Raw genomic sequence first — 20,655 nt, 5'->3', positions numbered from 1 at the left:
ACATATGACACTATTCACTTCAATGTATATCCAAAAAAATAAATATGAGCGGAGAGCGCATCATCCATGTGCAATGTTCCAGAAGTCTCATTTGACATCCATTAGCACCTGTCTTACGTGCGTGGATCTTTTGTTACGTTATGAGGATGGTTATGATGGATTACGTGGTCCACCCCAACGACTATTTTTTTTAATAGCTCTATAGGCACCTACCTGCCATTTGGAACCCACGAAACTCTCGTCCTTCGCACCTGTGCAATTCATTTTTCATGACGAACCGGGTCTTTTGTAAAAGTATGAAGAGTTGATCCATCCTCCCAAGTGTTCAAGTAATGTCCAGCAATACAACAAGCCAGCATTTTGGCAAACACGAAGGAACAAAGAGCTACCTTCACGCAGGTAAAACTAGTATAAACAGACGAGACCGCTTGAGTGCGGTACTGCCCTTTACGTTACTTCCTGCTTCTTCTCGAAAATAAATTAATCGAGAGGATTTTCATGGTGGGAATGACAAAAAGCCATATACAGGTAGGTCGAAATCATGTTGTGTGGTGAAAAAACGGATGGGTCCATTCCGACTGCCTTTTTTTCATTAATAACATACTAAAAATAATTCATTTCATGACAGTGGACCTTTTAGAACTTTAGGAAACTCACAAGGCTGAAGTGAGCAAGTGATTATTTGTTGGAAATTAGGTAGTACTGACTTCCCAATAGTTTTGAAAACGTCAAATGGTATAGAGTTGGAAGAATCAATGTAATGTAAATTACATTTCTGAAAATGTCAAGGACTGCCATTCTCAGGCGACCAGTTGAGTTTGTTCTGTTTGTGGTTTTCCCTTTGTTAAAGACTGTCCTACACGCAGATGCAACTGTTACTTAGTCTGTCTGAGCATGACTGGGCTAAGACTAGGCTTTGTGCAACGATAAAGCAAGTGCCTTGCTTGGATTTGGGTGCTGGGACAGCAGACCCAGAATGTTTGGACAGTATCATAGAACATTGTATAGCAAACAGGAATGCCCCGCGTCATAAGCCCCTTTACCCCCAATTTTATACAATCTGAATCAGGAATGGGCAGTTCAAACCCTGATCATTTGATTAAAAAAAACATCCATTTACTGTAATTACCACACACATACCTTTAACCTCTAGCATCGAAAGCAGGATCATGTGTGTGATGCATACTGTGTAATGCATAAGCATTACAAAAAAAAAAAGGAATGAAGGAAGGTGTGTTGTTTGTGGAGGAATATTGGTAAAGCAGAAGTAAACCTTTCAGCAATGGTTGAACAAACAATGCGCATGGTATCATCCGGATAAGGGAAAGCTTCCCACCAATCCTGGGCAAGAGTTATCACTCACAGAGCCTCATCAGAGAGAATCAACAAGGTAAAGACCTCTAAGTCAATATGATGTGTCAATATGATGCACTGAAGTTTACACCAAAGTTAAGTACATTTACAGCTTTCACTGTGCATGCTAAGCTTGAGCTTTATCATTTAAAAAAAATAATAATTTAGACAGCCCTCGAATTGAATCTTACCTGCCAATCATCGGCTAAGATGTCAAGACACATCATTTGGATGACCCTGGATTTGGTAAATCATCAGTTGAAACGCCCAATATTGGCACAACAGAAGTACACATTTGGCCATTATCTTTGCCAAAGCAACTGCTTCCACACTGCTCCATGCTGTGTGACCATGAGTGTGACCTACACTCCTTGCTGAGTCCAACAGGATCTTTGCGACCTTGCGGATCGCTCATCAAAAATATCAGCAGGAACAAACCTCATGGTATTCCTCTTGATTTATTATCCAGTTGATCATTACAATCTCCTTCTGCATCAGGGAAAGGACAGAATTAGCAGACATTTGTTTTTCAAAAAGGAAAAATATGTACTTTCAATACAAAGAGACTTTGTTTTAATACAAATGTCTCCTTATTCAAAGAATGTGGGATTCGAGACTTTGAACTGCTGTCACAGGCTGCGGCTTCATTATGTTTTGAAGATGATATTCTGTTCAGTAGTGGTGGATGCAATTCAAGCCTGAATCAAAGTATGACATTATGACACGCCACCGTCAAACCGTGGAATATAGCAATTCGCTTTTACAAACTCTGCTTTCAACCTTGGTTAAAAAAAACAAAAAACAAACGAAAAAAACGCTATGCTTATTAAATTAAATTAAGTAGATCTCAAAAGTCAATCAAAACTCAGCATTATATATTACTAACAAGTTGCTGATAGATTGGATTGGATTTGTGGATGTACAGTACTTGAATACATTCTTCTCTTGCATGGTATCTACTGTATGTACATAAACATTTCCTATATCCACTGTTGCAACAGATATGATAGAAATTACACATTATGGGACTAAAAAGTCAATCTATTTTATTGTCCGCTTATCCTCAATAGGGTCTCGGGCGTGCTGGAGCTTAGTTATCTTATATCACAAATAATAATACTTTCACCTGACACTGCTCTCAAATGATATCTTCAGTGATGTATTATTTCCAGTTCAAAGGAGGTTACTTTTGGCTTGTCCCTTTCTTACATTTACTGTATACTTCCAGACATGTATTAATTGGATTATTTTGTTGTTCAAACTTGGTTTACCCTTCACTACAGCACGGTTCCAGCCAGACCCACATGAATAATGTACTGTATACCCAATCACTTATCACTTCAGAAGCTTATTCGCTAGCATGGAAGCGATGATTAGCGATTTAGAATACATTGACACTGGACATGGTGGAGCAGCTGGAAAGCATTGGCCTCACAATTCTCAGGTCCCGGGTTCAATCTCGGACCTGCCTGTGTGTGGTTTGCATGTTCTCCGGTGCCTGCGTGGGTTTCCTCCCACATCCCAAAAACATGCAACATTAATTGGACACTCTAAATTGCCCCTAGGTGTGATTGTGAGTGCTGCCATTGGTCTCGATGTGCCCTGCGATTGGCTGGCAACAAGTTCAGGGTGTACCCTGCTTCCTGCCTGCTGACAACTAGGATAGGCTCAAGCATTCCCCATGACCCTTGTGAGGATAAGCAGCTAAGAAAAGGGATGGAGGGATGACACTGTATGCAAAGAGAACTTTCGCCTCCAAAGCTTGCCAGCCAGGGGTTGGTGCATAATAAAATAGCATACCTCCAAGAGGCTTTCTCTCCCCCCTCTTAATTAAAGTATGCAATATTTCTGAAATAACAAAACAATATCGTATATGTGATCAAATTCATTGATGCAATTTCCGTCATAATGGCCAGACAGTGTCGCACTGGACGGAAATATTGGGCACTGAATTACTGCCACCCCAGATATTTGATTTTCTCAAACGTAGTGGTCATAATATCATTATGCAGCCAATCTTTTGAACTGGCACCCAGAACACAGCCTACTGTGGTAACACAGTATTGTTTGTTTTGGGGTTGTAATCAAATAAGTATTGCTCCACCTACTGAAGCAGATCTCAACATAAACAGCTGTTCGTGCAATTAGGGCAAATGTAAATCTGCTGGCATAGGCTGACCAGTATGTTTGCCACAGGATATTGTCCTAATTGGCTTCTATGAATTTTTTTTCTCCTTGATGCACTCTTTCTATTCTAATTAAAACGTGTGCTAGTGCTAGACTGACATGGTGGACTGACTTTGTAGACCAACGAAACGAAAGGAGTCCCTTTAATATAATAATGGTCAAATCCGTCGAGTTTTTATTTGCATTTTAGAGGACCTCGCTTAAACCTGATCCCAATGTGTTGTTTGCATCAGGGATTGTGATTAGCTACATTGATAATATTTCTTTTCTTAACATTAAATTATTGAATTCTGAATGTAACAGGAGATAGATCTTGTAATAAATATTACAAATAAATTAAATGTTTACAGTGATATTCGTGTTTTAAGATTTTAACAGTGTAGGGACATTATAGAACAGACAAAACATGACAGTTTAAAATATATTTGTACACAAACAATGTGTAATGAAGGAACTTCCAAGATGTAGAATGTGCCTTTGCAAATATTCCTAAATAACTGACAGAATCTCAATTTAACAAAGCCTAGTGACAGCCCAAGACCACAATGAGACCCTTCACCTGCTTATACTTAGTAAGTAGTAATGAGGCGGTGGACAGCCTTTTCTTGATCTCTAATTAATGTTCTGGATATTTCAGGCTAAAGCCATGCGCTGAGGTTTCTCCAGGTTGGCGCGGAATTTCTCAAGAAATCTTGAGGCCAGTTCATCATCGACAAGCCGCCCGTCACTTGACAAGGTGACGGTCATCAGCTGTTGGGTGCGCAGGGTCTGGTTGTCATCACATAGACTTAATTCAGTTCTGGAGGTCCCAATGGCAAGGATGCAAGCCTGCGGAGGGTTGATCACAGCACTGAAGCCACTGATGCCAAACATCCCCAGGTTGGATACACTGTGGAAAGTGTAGGATATGGATAAACATAAGTGACAGTAAAACTATAAAACTATAAACGTAAAGAGCACATAACAAAATACAAACCAACTTAAAAACAAAGTTCAAAACAAATACTAAACCAAGGGCAGAGTCTCCAGCGGAGGAATAAAAGATTAAAAATGGGTTTCAAGACAAGTTTAAAGAAGCAAATACAGGCACAAATCAATGATAGAAATAGCAATGCATACTTGTGGGAAACCATAATGTAATCACTTTGTTGACAGAGGTTTTTCCAATCAGTAAACTGTTTGATGAGAATGAAAAAGGTCGGCGAATAATTTAATGTTCAATATCAGTGTGTACTTTTTGAAGCTTTCTTTTCCCCCTATCAAAACCGCCTCATTAGTCCACTGCTGATGCTGCTGCTGTTTGCATTCTGTACTTGATGCACATGTACGGTAGTGATAATCCAGGCCTTCCATGATTGTGCACACGCAAGGTAGTGGTAATCTGGGTCAAATGTAATGTAATGTCGGAAAAGATGCGGGACTAACCAGCGTTGGCAACGAAGCCTGAAGGTTTTGGTACCTAACCAAGAATATTAACGATGCCATGAACATTCCTTTCATGGCAGCACCACAATAATAACATGATCACCTAAAAGAAGGCTCGTTGTAGTGGTCTCAATTTCTGGGGAACAGGGACAATAATCTCAGTCAGCTATTTGAGCAGTTTTCTGCTAATATTAAGACCACTTTTAGTGAGGTAATTGCTCCAAGCATTAGATGTTAACATTACCTGTAGACTGACAATGACAATTTCATTAGCTTTTGCACAGTTTTATACATTTATGTAGAGTCATAATCACAGATATGGATAGAATACGACAACAAGCTGTTGGAGGCAGGCTACGCGACGTTGGCGGCCTTGTAGGTGCGAGCAACATTTGCATCAGAGGGAATACGTGTAGTGTACATTGACAATAAATCTATATTGGGCTTTTGTTTCTTTTTCACACAAATATTGGGGTCACACTGTACACACCCTCTTAACAGAAGTGTGTAGTGAAAATTACTACCAAATTTCTCAGTTGTAGGCAAAATTTACCATTCTAGCAGAGTACCATTCACAATTTTGGATTAATTGTACATGAGAAAGTCTAAAGGTAATTTTTGTTGCATTTGGAAGTCCGCTGACACCAATGGGTATATGTCTTCCAAAACCCGTTTGTCATTTTATAATGAATGTGTAACAAGATACCATTTTGACCACTGAAGTAATTTTCAGTGTAGATATACATGCCAAATATGCACCAAAAATTAAAATAGAACTTATGGGTATATTCTTGGGAAAATAAATAAACTTATTCAGGATTAACAAACGGAAACTACTTCTGTAAAGGCGTGTATATGAATACTCTATTTCTAGTTTTACAGATCATTTTAAATATTATGGCCTCCACATAAGTTCCCCCTTTGCCTGAATGAGAGTGTTGAGCAGAAAGTGCATTGAATTTTCATAGGTAAAGAAACAGAAACCCCATTTAAGACCATATGGCAACATTAATTCTAATGACTAGAAAAGCCTCCCCTCCACACTACCAAATAGTTTGATAATGGTACAGACAGTTTGCTTTGTTTTACCTGAATGAGCCTCCCTGGTATTCTTCAGGTAACAGTTTTCCATCTCGAGCTTTCTGGGCCAATGCCTACAAGTATACATTATGTCAGTTTTACTAGTTATCAGACTGCTGACTGTAATGGATATGCATCACAAAGTACAAACTGTAAACAAGCATCCATCCATCAATTTCTGAACCACTTATCCTCACAAAGGGTCACGAGAGTGCTTGAGTCTATTTCAGCTATCATTGGGTAGGAGGCGGAGTACACCCTGGACTGGTTGCCAGCCAATCGTAGTCAATAAAAAAATAACAATATGCATTGAGTAAAACTTTTTCAGACATTAGTGCAAATCTTCTAAAACAGTGATACTCAAAGTGTGGTACGCATAGTGGTACGCGAGGCTCCCTAAAATAATCGCTGAATATGGTCACACTTATATCGTTCATAAGTTCTCTCATTTCCGATTTTATGGGAAGCCTTTAAGGTAACCAACTGAGTGTGATTTGTGATTGGCTGTGGAAATCGAGGATCCTGCAAGTAGAGAGAATGAGTTTGTGTACATTCAGACACACACTGACAGTTACAGGAAAAGGTACAGTACTAGTTTAATCTTATTTTGCTGTGATTAGAATCAATATTTGTTTCGAAATAGTTGAGAGCTCAGTGCTTGTCCTGATTTCTTCATCCAAACGAAGTCAGCACTGCATAAACAACTGTGGCTTCTATGGGAGTGCGAATGAACCCCCCCAATAAGCAGCACTAAACGAAAGGAAATAAAATATGACTAAATAGATCAAATTTGGTCTTATTTGAAGAAGGACAGAGTAGGATTATAACACAGTAAATTTCTTTCGGCATGTCCCGTTAGGGGTCACCACAGCGTGACATCTCAGATAAACGCTCATATTTGTTTAGCACAATTTTTACGCCGGCTGCCCTTCCCGACGCAACCCCTCTCGGGGAGTGGAGGCCCCAGTGAGATACGAACTCACGATCTCTGGTTTACCAAACCAATGCTCTAACCACTGAGCTATGGGGCCTCTAGTAGGATTACGATATCCGGTTTTTAAGATGTGGCCAAGTGCAATGAATGCATGCAAACATCGGATCTCAAGCATCATCTCATAACAAAACATTTCAAGCAGTCAATCCACAGAACTCACAGAAAAAAAAAGTCTTATTTTTTGATTGCACATGATTGAAATGTGGGAAACAGAGATAATCTTCCCCTCTTCAAAAATATGCAGGTTTATCATTTAAATCATGTGCAACTGAATTATGTCCGGGGAGTACATTCAAAGGACCTTTTTCTCCCAGTTCATCTGTGTGCGTGCGTTTCTTTTTCAGAAAGCAGGATGCAGTGAGAATTTTTACTTGAAGCTACAATATACAGTGTGTTTAAAAAATTATTCAATATTAAGTATGGGTTGGAAAAAGTTTGAGAAGCACTCTTTAAGAGTAATGTTACTTTTCAAACAGTGTAATGTTAGTGTTTGCGCAAATTAAATAATTTTAGGAATAAAACCTCTGCTTCATGTTTTTTGGGTAAAACACTTACGACTACTCTGCTACTGTATATTAACGTTGGTCATCATGGTAGGATTTGGAGGACTAAACAATAATATGGAAGAAAACTAAATAATGACTAAAGCTGAAATGTTGCTTCAGAGTGTCCCGTTGTCATGACTTATTAAACAACTATAACACAAAATTTGTTTTAGATACCGAGTAAAAAAAATTTAGCACAAACGGGAACATGGTGTTTGAAAAATGTCAACTGCCCAATAGCAGCCTTTGAGACAAATGGAAACCATCAGCTTGTTCCTCTCTAAAATGAGGAAAGGGAACTGACATAACCCTGAGGGGAAGATGAGGCATCTCGAAAACAAAACGAACACATTATTGTGGTCAGGATTTTACGGCACAGCGTGAGTGAGAGGAGTAACCTTGGAGAAAACACAATACATTAAAGAGTGTGGCTGTGGGATGTTTTTGGAGATCTGTTTTTTGCTGTTGCAGCTTCTGCAGTTTAAAGTGTGTGATGTGAATTGCTTGCACATATTTGTCACTGTCTAGATTTAGCTACTTTTCAAACCCAAAAGACAAAAGGGACTCTATAAGCAATGGGGGGGTGGGGGGGGGGTTTGTGGAAGACATTCTGACATTTTAATATAAAGATAAAATGTGCAGCCCTACAGCCATGTAACTTGACTATGGGTGGATGTGAATGCATTTCTAGATCTGTGAACAGTATTAACACCAAGTTATTAACTGTTCTATCATTGTATGAAATTTCACAGAGAAAGATTTTCCAAAATCTTTCTGAACAATTGAGTATTGTTTGTGTGTATAAATTATTGACCAGGGTTTGGCTACGATTAAAAAAAAAAAACTGAGTACTGACTCATTTGGTTTCCATTTGTAAGATGAGATGACCAGGCACAGGCAAAAATAAAATCTTAAATAAAATAATTATCAACAAATCTGAATGGACAACCGGAAATGGCATTTTCAACTGCACATAGCCAAATATTGCACTGGCAGGACACACTTTGAAGACAAGTGAGCCAAAACACCGTACAAAATTATACAAATCCTGCAAGATTAATGCAGGAGCAACAATATCTCAGTGACTTTAACATTTTTACAAAGCAGTGATTCAGGTTCAGACTTTTACCTTTGCGTTAGTTGAGATCTCCTGAACACCTTTGTTTGCAGCGTCTCTGATGATGGGGGTAATGAGGCCTTTGTCAGTTGCAACAGCAATTGAAATGTGAATGAACTCAAGTGCTTGGGGTCCATCATCTGACCAGGTCACGTTCACATCTGGAAGTTCCTTTCATCAGAAAGTCATGAGCAGTGTCACAACAATGGCAATCAACTTGTCACTCAACACAATTTATCTATTCTGGCTTTAATTAAATTAATACAAAATGGATTGGACTGGAACCTAAGGACCTCAGGCAAACATGGAAACATCTACAGAGTAGAGCAGATTTAGATTCCCCAAATGGGGTTTGGGGTTTTTTTCCCCTCAGACTGGTGTGATGTTGCCAATCATCGCCAATTGTGGGCCTGTGTAGCCTTTTTTAGAATAGGGAACGAGATTGTGCACGTGAGTCACGTTTGGACATCTGGGGGGTAAGGGGAGGGCTGGAGGGGGTCACAGAACTTGAATGTATTCAACAACTTTGTATGCACGGTGTGCACATCATTCTTTTAGAGTAGCTCTCCAGCTAGACCACCCGCTCCAGTGCTTTACCAGTGCTTAGCTCATTAAAGAATATAACTACCAATTAATTTCAATAATCTATAGCACAGAAGTCATACCTTGTGTCCATATTGATGAATCTCCAATAAGCATTCTGTCATAGGCACAATATTCTCAGCGTCTTTTAAAGCGCCAGTGAAGTTTGAGCCGTCCATGTTCCGACAGGCCGACGACACAATGGATGCGCGACTGAAGGCGTTTTCATATTTATGGTATAATCTGCTTTATCTATCAGTACGGCGTCAAATTACATTCACAAGTGTCAAGAATAGTAAAAGTTGGTGTTTCCATGTTAATATCCATCATGGATGCAGAGGGTGTGTCAGATGTATGGACGGTAGAATAAATGCAGATAAGAAGTATGCAAGCTCAGGTAAATATGGCCCATTAGTTGTGTTACTGGAGTACACATATTGGAGAATCACCAAACACAAGCAGTGATACATCGGTGTATTTCATCATTGCCGTTTTGATTGTGATGTGCATGCAATCTGAGCCAGAAGAATTAACATGCCAACAAAAGACCTGCTTTCAAATGTCAGCATTTTCTCACTGCAAAAAAGGCTGTTGTAATACACATGAATTGCCAAAACAATTAAGTGGAGATCTTGAGAGTAAATTTGTGTGTGTTGAGTCTAATTTGGCTAGATTTGATCCTCTGATCTAATGACAATTGCCTCTGGATTGTTCAGTGGAATTATTTAATTGGAAGTCCGAACAAGGCCCAGCAATTTTGATTACCATTCTTTTAAATGTAGCACCCGGAGGTGCTTTATCTTGTAGACAAAAATGTATTTCGGGGTTTCCAAAATGTTTTAAAGTTCTGCGGTTGTGCAAAATAATTATTTGTTAATTTTACAATTTGAAGAAATGAAACACTTTTAATTGAATTCAAGAGAGATGAAGATCCCTGAATCACCAAAATTTCAAAATAATTGACAGACCAGTGATCTGTGTAAACATCCAGATCTCTTACAACAAACTATCATTCGAGTGCTGCCCAATTACAGTCAAAATAATAATCACTGTTATAATCATTATCATTATTTTGATAAATATGATGATCACGATTCGTAATCGCGATTATTCTTCGTTTGAGGAAAAGCCTTTGTTTTTATTGCATTATTTAACAAACAATATGTAACATTTTTAGTTCCAATTGATTCTTTAAATAAGAATAAATGATTGAGAATAATATCCAGCCATCCATTTTCTTTGCTGCTTATCCCCACAAGGGTCGCAGGGAGTGCTGGAGCCTTTCCCAGCTATAAAGGGGCAGGAGACGCGGTACACCCTGAACTGGTTGCCAGCCAATCCCAGGACACATCGAGAAACAATCGCACTCACAATCATACCTTGAGGTGATTTAAAGTGTCCAATAAATGTTGCATATTTCTGGGATGTGGGAGGAAACTGGACTGCCCAGAGGAAACCCACGCAGGGCATAACATGCAAACTCCACACAGGCCCGGGTGGGATCGAACCCGGGACCTCAGAACTGTGAGGCCAACGCTTTCCAGCTGATCCACAGGTCCGCCTTGAGAATAATAATAATAATAATAATAATAATAATAAAAACATTTTAAAAAGTCCTGGAAAGGGCATCTCTCCATCTGGAGTCCCTTTCTCAAGGTCTTTTATTTCCTCCCAAAATTATGTTTTAACTTTCGCCTTGGGGATTTTGATCAGGAGATCTTAAGACACTGTCAACTGTGGGCCTGTAAAGCCTTTGTGAGGACAAGCGGCTTAGAAAATAGATGTGGTGGTACAAATAACCACAATTTAACTTACATAGTCTGAGGTCCTCTAGCACCAGCCTTTCAACCATTCCAAAACCTAAAACAACAACTGACGGGGTTGCTGCATTCAGATATTATGGCTCTGAGTTATAGAACAGTGCCATATAACATCAGGACTGAAGAGAACATTGATGTTTTAAGAGGAGGCCTTAGGGTTTTTAGATTTGCTTTTAATTGATTTATTTTATTAATTCTATCACCTTTTCCTTGGATGTTTTTAAAGAGGAGACTTAAAGAGGACACTCACGTTTTAAGTTTTGTTTTTTAACTGTTTTTATTTTTTAAAATTTCCTCTCTTTTTAGTTCAAGTGTTTTCCTCTAGGGGGTTTCCATCCCAAGATGTGTATGGTCTGCCTCTTGGGAGGTTGTCCCGGTCAATATGTTGGGTATAACCAGGTCTGTTGTGGTTGGGGGTGCTCTCTGCAGTCGTGTTGCATGTCTTAGTGTAGATGCTTCCCTTAGCTAACTTTTCCACACCTGGTCCCTCAGTGCTGAGCCATGTAACTACTCAGATTTAGTATGTACAGTGCCTTGTGAAAGTATTCGGCCACCTTGAACTTTTCAACCTTTCGCCACATTTCAGGCTTCAAACATAAAAATACAAAATCAAAAATTTTTTGTCAAGAATCAACAAGTGGGACACAATTGTGAAGTGGAATGAAATTTATTGGATATGTTGAACTTTTTTTCACAAATAAAAACCTGAAAAGTGGGGCGTGCAATATTATTCGACCCCCTTGCATTAATGCTTTGTAGTGGCACCTTTTGCTGCAATTACGGCTGCAAGTCGCTTGGGGTATGTCTATCAGTTTTGCACATCGAGAGACTGAAATTCTTGCCCATTCTTCCTTGCAAAACAGCTCAAGCTTAGTGAGGTTGGATGGAGCGCGTTTGTGAACAGCAGTCTTCAGGTGGAGATTCAGGTCTGGACTTTGACTTGGCCATTCTAAGACCTGGATACGTTTATCTGTGAACCATTCCATTGTAGATTTGGCTTTAAGTTTTGGATGTTTGGTTGCATATCGTTTTGCATTGTGGCCAAAAAGTTCGAGTTTAGTTTCATCTGAGCTGAGCGCCTTCTTCCACGTGTTTGATGTGTCTCCCAGGTGGCTTGTGGCAAACTTTAAACGGGACTTTTTATGGATATCTTTGAGTAACGGCTTTCTTCTTGCAACTCTTCCATAAAGGCCAGATTTGTGCAGTGTATGACTGATTGTTGCCCTATGGACAGACCTCATCCATAGATCAGTTCATCCAGAGTGATCATGGGCCTCTTGGGTACATCTCTGATCAGTCGTCTTCTTGTTCGAGGTAAAAGTTTAGAGGGACGGCCGAGTCTTGGTAGATTTGCAGTGGTCTGATACTCCTTCCATTTCAGTGTGATTGCTTGCACAGTGCTCCTTGAGATGTTTAAAGCTTGGGAAATCTTTTTGTATCTGAATCCGGCTTTAAACTTCTCCACAACAGTATCTTGGACCTGCCTGGTGTGTTCCTTGGTCTTCATGATGCTGTCTGCACTTTAAACAGAACCCTGAGACTATCACGGAGCAGGTGCATTTATACGGGGACTTGATTACATACAGGTGGATTCTATTTATCATCATCAGTCAACATTGGATCATTCAGAGATCCTCACTGAACTTTTGGAGTGAGTTTGCTGCACTGAAAGTAAAGGGGCTGGATAATATTGCATGCCCCACTTATCAGTTTTGTTTAAAAAAGTATAATACATTCAATAAATTTCATTGTACTTCACGATTATGTCCCACTTGTTGATTTACAAAAAAATGACAATTTTTATATATTTATGTTTAAAGGCTGAAATGTGGCGAAAGGTTGAAAAGTTTAAGGGGGCCAAATATGTTCACAAGGCACTGTATGCAAATTTGTGTGGATGTGTGTCTGTGGGGGGGTAGGAAGTGTGGGTCTTTTCTCATGGATTTTATCGCTGTAACTTTTTTTTTTTTGTGAAACAATGTTGGATGTTTATGTATCTTCTTCTTCTTTTCCTTTCGGCTTGTCCCGTTAGGGGTCGCCACAGCGTGTCATCTTTTGCCATCTTAGCCTATCTCCTGCATCTTCCTCTCTAACCCCAACTGCCCTCATGTCTTCCCTCACCACATCCATAAACCTTCTCTTTGGTCTTCCTCTCGCTCTTTTGCCTGGGAGCTCCATCCTCAGCATCCTTCTACCAATATACTCACTCTCTCGCCTCTGAACATGTCCAAACCATCGAAGTCTGCTCTCTCGAATCTTGTCTCCAAAACATCCAGCTTTGGCTGTCCCTCTAATGAGCTCATTTCTAATCCTATCCAACCTGGTCACTCCGAGCGAGAACCTCAACATCTTCATTTCTGCCACCTCCAGTTCAGATTCCTGTTGTTTCTTCAGTGCCACTGTCTCTAATCCGTACATCATGGCCGGCCTCACCACTGTTTTGTAAACTTTGCCCTTCATCCTAGCAGACACTCTTCTGTCACATAACACACCAGACACCTTTCGCCAGCTGTTCCAACCTGCTTGGACCCGTTTCTTCACTTCCTGACCACACTCTCCATTGCTCTGTATTGTTGACCCCAAGTATTTGAAGTCGTCGACCCTTGCTATCTCTTCTCCCTGTAGCCTCACTCTTCCCCCTCCACTTTTCTCATTCACGCACATATATTCTGTTTTACTTCGGCTAATCTTCATTCCTCTCCTTTCCAGTGCATGTCTCCATCTTTCCAATTGTTCCTCTGCGTGCTCCCTGCTTTCACTGCATATGACAATATCATCTGCGAACATCATGGTCCAAGGGGATTCCAGTCTAACCTCATCTGTCAGCCTATCCATTACCACTGCAAACAGGAAGGGGCTCAGAGCTGATCCCTGATGCAGTCCCACCTCCACCTTAAATTCCTCTGTCACACCTAAGGCACACCTCACCATTGTTCTGCTGCCATCATACATGTCCTGTACTATTTTTACATACTTCTCTGCCACACCAGACTTACGCATGCAGTACCACAGTTCCTCTCTTGGTACTCTGTCATAGGCTTTCTCTAGATCCACAAAGACACAATGTAGCTCCTGCTGACCTTCTCTGTACTTTTCCACGAGCATCCTCAAGGCAAATAATGCATCTGTGGTACTCTTTCTAGGCATGAAACCATACTGTTGCTCGCAGATACTTACTTCTGTCCTGAGTCTAGCCTCCACTACTCTTTCCCATAACTTCATTGTGTGGCTCATCAACTTTATTCCTCTATAGTTCCCACAGCTCTGAACATCCCCTTTGTTCTTAAAAATGGGAACTAGAACACTTTTCCTCCATTCTTCAGGCATCTTTTCGCCCGCTAGTATTCTGTTGAATAAGTTGGTCAAAAACTCCACAGCCATCTCTCCAAATTGCTTCCATACCTCTACCGGTATGTCATCAGGACCAACTGCCTTTCCAGTTTTCATCCTTTGTAGTGCCTTTCTGACTTCCCCCTTAGTAATCATTTCCACTTCCTGGTCCTTCACTCTTGCCTCTTCAACTCTTCCTTCTCTCTCATTTTCTTCATTCATCAACTTCTCAAAGTATTCTTTCCATCTATTTAGTACACTACCGGCACCAGTCAACACATTTCCATCTCTATCCTTAATCACCCTGACCTGCTGCACATCCTTCCCATCTCTATCCCTCTGTCTGGCCAACCTGTAGAGATCCTTTTCTCCTTCTTTCATGTCCAACCTGGTGTACATGTCTTCATATGCCTCTTGTTTAGCCTTTGCCACCTCTACCTTTGCCCTACGTCGCATCTCGATGTACTCCTTTCGCCTCTCCTCAGTCCTCTCAGTATCCCACTTCTTCTTCGCTAATCTCTTTCCTTGTATGACTCCCTGTATTTTGGGGTTCCACCACCAAGTCTCCTTCTCCCCTTTCCTACCAGATGACACACCAAGTACTCTCCTGCCTGTCTCTCTGATCACCTTGGCTGTCGTCGTCCAGTCTTCCGGGAGCTTCGGTTGTCCATCGAGAGCCTGTCTCACCTCTTTCCGGAAGGCTGCACAACATTCTTCCTTTTTCAGCTTCCACCACATGGTTCTCTGCTCTACCTTTGTCTTCTTAATCTTCCTACCCACCACCAGAATCATCCTACATACTACCATCCTATGCTGTCGAGCTACACTCTCCCCTACCACTACTTTACAGTCAGTAACCTCCTTCAGATTACATCGTCTGCACAAAATATAATCTACCTGCGTGGTTCTACCTCCGCTCTTGTAGGTCACTATATGTTCCTCCCTCTTCTGGAAATAAGTGTTCACTACAGCCATCTCCATCCTTTTTGCAAAGTCCACCACCATCTGCCCTTCAAAGTTCCTTTCCTGGATGCCGTACTTACCCATCACTTCTTCATCGCCCCTGTTTCCTTTACCAATATGTCCATTACAATCTGCACCAATCACAACTCTCTCGCTGTCTGGGAAGCTCAGAACTACTTCATCTAGTTCCTTCCAGAATTTCTCTTTCAACTCTTGGTCACATCCTACCTGTGGTGCATAGCCGCTAACCACATTATACATAACACCCTCAATTTCAAATTTTAGTCTCATCACTCGATCTGATACTCTTTTCACCTCCAAGACATTCTTAGCCAGCTCTTCCTTTAAAATAACCCCTACTCCATTTCTCTTCCCATCTACTCCGTGGTAGAATAATTTAAACCCTGCTCCCAAACTTCTAGCCTTACTACCTTTCCACCTGCTCTCTTGGATGCACAGAATATCACCTTTCTCCTAATCATCATGTCAACCAACTCCTGTGCTTTTCCTGTCATAGTCCCAACATTCAAAGTCCCTACACTCAGTTGTAGGCTCTGTGCATTCCTCTTTTTCTTCTGACGCTGGATCCGGTTTCCTCCTCTTCTTTGTCTTCGACCCACAGTAGCTGAATTTCCACCGACGCCCTGCAGGTTAGCAGTGCCGGGGGCGGGCGTTGTTAACCCGGGCCACGACCGATCCGGTATGGGATTCTTTAGATGAACGCTCATATTTGTTTGGCACAGTTTTTACGCCGGATGCCCTTCCTGACGCAACCCTCTGCATTTATCCGGGCTTGGGACCGGCCTACAGATTGCACTGGTTTATGCCCCCATAGGGCTGCATTGTTGGATGTTTATGTATGAAAGTTACAAAAAAAGTTCATTTTTAGTTGACTTGATTCTCTTTGCCCACTGTTTTCCCCTAAGAAGAAAAAAAAGATCACCAGCATGGATATGAGTAATCGTGCATTGTCATTTAATCACTAAATAATTATTATCACAGTTCTGAAAAAAAAAAGGGTTTGGATACAGGCTGGAGCAATCCTAAGTGTAGTTTGTATGTTTTCCCCATGCTTATGTGCGCTTTTTTGTTGGTACTTTCCTCAAAAATTGCATTGGACATTAGACCATCATTAAATTGCTTGAGGTTTTATTTTTGTAACGTTGGCATAATCTGTGTCAAAACCAATGTGTTCTTGCAGCAATTGGTGACATTTCTGCAGAAGGATTATGTAGCTCATTGTCACTGCATATATTGTCTTTATTCTCTTTATATTTATGTCTCTATACAAGTCAACTACCTCAAACTCAGAGGGACAAGGTTAGGTGCTAAACAGCAATGAGAACAAGTGAAATCACTGAGAAATACTTACTTTAAGTGTAACAGCAGCTGCCTTGATAATGAAATCATTAACAGAAACCTTGATCTGGTCTGGGGAAAAAAAAAAAAAAAAGAAACCGGTGAGTCATTTCAATGTGACACGATAGCCAGACAGCTGCTGGCTGTCTGCTTTAGCTCTATGGGTTCGACTGTAGTTGGCTGGAACACAAGAAACCAACAAAAGCACCTATTGCCAGAAAGAGATGACGTAAGGCACAGATACAACACAAACCCTTACAATGAATTCATATCCTAAAGATATGAATGTGTTCTATTTCCTAAACCAAAGTGTGACACCAGTCGGCAAAGGTTGAATGCATTCGCTCCCAGCCCGAGTGCAGTGGCAGACTTATGAATGCTCTGTGCAGCTTGATGACCAAACTAACCGTGAAATTGCACAATCCTGAACAAAGACCGTCCACAAAATCTACCGGGGAGACAATCTCTCAGTACACACAGAACCCTTGCTAATGTGTCCGGAATGACCGTTGCATTTCCTCAGTGATTAAGAACCGGAGATGTATTCTTTGCATGACAATAGGAAACAGATTTTACATGCTTAGCAATAGAAAATAAACTCCTATGTCTATAAATAAGCACATATTATATTTTAAGATGATGACGACGGTAACAGGCAAATATTTTCTGACTGAAAGTCATCACTTGCTCGAAAGAAAGGATTCATTCATTGAAAGGCCGTTCAGAAAAACAAAAAAATAAATAAATCTTTGAACCTATTTATACTTTGATGTAGATTCCGGCAGTCGCCATATTTGCTGGTTTGGTTCTTTGGTTTAAAAAAAAAAAAAAAGTGTCATGTTAACACCTCCCCCCCACCACTGCCCAAATTTTACAGATAAAGTCAGAAGTTCATATACACTGTTCAAAAACACACATTTAATTTTTTTGTTTCAGTCTAAAGTAAAATCAGACTGAATCTCTCCTATCTCAGGTCAGTAAGAATCACCAAAATTATATATATTTTTTTAAATGTCCAAATATTGAAAGAACGAATCTCTTAGAGTCTGCCTTTCACCCAAAGTTAGCTGGGATCGGCTCCAGTGCTCCCGCAACCCTTGTCAATACGCAGCTTGGAAAATAGAATGGAATTGTATACGTTTACATACATTTCCTTAGTATCAAGTAGCATTTCGCTTGATCTGCATGTGTTGGGTGAAACGTTTTGGGTAACCTTCCACAAGCGTCTGTCAGTATTCCAGAATCCTGGCCCAATCCTCCTGACAGAACTGGTGTAACTGAGTGAGGTTTGTTGGTTGCCTTGCTTGTCAGTCTGTCAGTCAGATCTGCCAACAAATTTTTGATGGGCTTCAGATAGAGTGGTACTTCTACTTAAGAAATTAATTTTTTCTGGAATTCGTTTCGCATTATGATTTTTTTCCCAAGTAGAAGCGCTTTTTACAAGTAAATGGCCTAATTCATTGTCCATTTGGAAGACCCGTTTACGCCCAGGTTTTTGCTTCCTGGCCAGATGTCTTGTGATTTTGCCTTAGCTCCCTGTAATATTCTCTCTTTGTGATGCCATCTACTTTATGAAGAGCTCCAGTTCTTCCAGCATCAAAACAGCCCCACAATATGCCACCTCCATGCTTCATAGTTGGTATGCTGTTCTAAGATCTACAAGTGTCCCCATTTTTAATCCAGATATAACAGTCATTATGGCCAAATAGCTCCACTTTAGTGTCATCAGACACCAGGACATGTCTAAAGAAGTTAAGATCTTTGTTTTGGTGTCTTTTTACAAACTGTAATCTAGCTTTCTGATTTTTCTTTAGCAGTAATGACTTCATTTTCGGTGAGTGGACTTTCAGCCCATGTCGGTGCAGGACTCGTTTCATCTGGGTTTTCCCATGTTCTTTAAAGACAGAATATTTTGTGTCAGTAAACTTTTGACCTTGAAGAAAATAATGTAAAAGTCTCTCAGAAATTTTCTTGCTCATTATTGTATGTAACAAATTTAAATAATTAAATCATTTTGGGGATCATGCCTGACATGAAACAGGAGCCGTTTAGTCTGATTTGACTTCAGTGAGACAAAAATGAAATGTGTTTTTGCACAGTGGTTGTCACCGTTTGCCTTTAATTGTACATAATCTGCATAACTGTTCTGCTTGACCATGCATAGGTTAGGTGTTTTCTTCTTTTCCTTTCCGATAGGGGTCACCACAGTGTGTCATCTTTTTCCATCCAAGCCCATCACTTGCATCTTCCTCTCTAACACCCACTTGTCCTCATGCCTTCCCTCACAAAATCCATCAACCTTTTCTTTGGTCTTCCTCTGGCTCTTTTGCCTGGCAACTCCATCGTCAGCACCCTTCTACCAAAATACTCACTCGTCTCTGGACATGTTCAAAGCCAGGGTATGTGTGTGTGAATGAGAGGGATGGAGGGGGAAGAGTGAGGCGACAGGGAGAAAAGATTGCGAGGGTGGACGACTTTAAATACTTGGGGTCCACAATACAGATTGAAGTGTATTATCGATGTGTATCTCTTTATTGATGCGTATCTTTTGCTCACATTGCTCACACGTGCCAAATCATCAGTTAACATTACTAGAGAGACCAGGGCATAGGAATGTGCCAGTTATTACAGTCTTAGTAATTATGATGAAGATAGTTTGTGATGCTCTTATTTTATGATGTGGTTCTCTTTGTGATGTTCTTTATTTGTGATGATGCTCTTATTTTCCTTTATACGTTTGTGATGCGGACCCTGATGAATAGTAGGGGAATGCTGTAAGTCCTCTGTATCTTCGCACTAATGATCTGCTACAGCCACTGTCTATCACTCATTTGTGCCCAGAATATTCTGTAAGTAAAAGCTTCGAAGAAACTGTTCATCATCTCCAGCCTGTATTTGGATAACCAACATTCTCACTACCCGAAATTAAACGAACACGCCGCGAGGAAAAAAAGCGTCCTCCAACAATTGGTGACCCCAACGTGATTTTGGACTGAGGTGTTGGTTGACAGACAGAACATCGGCCGGCCAACAATTGACAAGGTGAGAGGACATTTATCCTCCAAAAGTGATCTTCTATTTGTTAACTGGTGTTGACCTCCAAGTCACGTTTGAATTTGTGTCAGTGTGAAATTAGTTTCTGGCTGGTTGAGCAGTGGGGAAATTGTGGGTGTTATGGTCCTGGGTTAGAGGCCCTGGTGGGACACCGTCGCATCCCACCTAAAAGGTTGAAAAGCCGCAGAGTGTGTGGGCGTACCACTCTAAAAAGGGTTTAGAAGTGCCCTGTGATCGGAGGTTGTGCCGACACAAAAATTTTGTAAATCCCGTGACTGGGAGACAGACCAGTGGGTTGAAACCAGTACAAAACTTTCTGAACCAAGAGGTTGTCTCGTTCTTTTCGGAGAATCCTAGAGACTAGAATTCCTCATTCGAAATCAAAGCACAAAGTGTGCACTATAAAAAGTTGAGAAGAAATACCCGGATGAACAGAAGTTGATAAGAATTACCCTTATGAACAGCGAATTGCGCAATTGTAGTTTTATTTTAGGAGAGGTTGTTTCGTTCTTTCAAGAATCCTAGAAACTAGAATTCGTCAAATAAAATAAGATTTTAAGAGTACTTTTGAAAAAAAAAAGAAAAAAAATCGAAGAGGTTCGACCACTTTTGATAAAAGACAATTTAAATCAAAATGCAGGGAGAGTTTGACAGAGAAAGTGAGTGGTTCGATTTGCGGCAAATGCCAAACCATTCTGAACAAGTGTTGCTAAGTGAACAAGTGAGGAATGCATGTGATGTGTGTGTTGGAGGATTGCCTGAAAATGAACGAGAGAAAGAAAGAACAGTTCAAAGAATGGATGAGGAAATGTTGTGAGCTTGTGCTAAAAGAGAGGCAGCTCTCAA

General features: G+C 40.5%; 1 protein-coding gene across 1 annotated transcript in view; it reads right to left on the bottom strand.

Annotated features, from left to right (window-relative positions):
* Positions 1-1,795: 1,795 nt before the first annotated feature.
* The window catches only part of pdhx (pyruvate dehydrogenase complex component X), a 61,006-nt gene continuing 42,146 nt past the window's right edge, over positions 1,796-20,655 (bottom strand). Inside the window, exons 8-11 of the mRNA XM_061822657.1 lie at positions 16,769-16,827; positions 8,714-8,872; positions 6,055-6,119; positions 1,796-4,429 (exon numbers count right to left, since the gene is read on the bottom strand). Coding sequence (XP_061678641.1) covers positions 4,174-4,429; positions 6,055-6,119; positions 8,714-8,872; positions 16,769-16,827 — 539 coding nt within the window. The 3' untranslated portion in view covers positions 1,796-4,173. The remainder of the gene's footprint in view (positions 4,430-6,054; positions 6,120-8,713; positions 8,873-16,768; positions 16,828-20,655) is intronic.

The sequence above is a fragment of the Syngnathoides biaculeatus genome, chromosome 6 (genome assembly GCF_019802595.1).
Source record: "Syngnathoides biaculeatus isolate LvHL_M chromosome 6, ASM1980259v1, whole genome shotgun sequence".
In the NCBI taxonomy this organism is placed as follows: Eukaryota; Metazoa; Chordata; class Actinopteri; order Syngnathiformes; family Syngnathidae; genus Syngnathoides; species Syngnathoides biaculeatus.
This window is presented reverse-complemented; position numbering and strand designations above follow the sequence as displayed.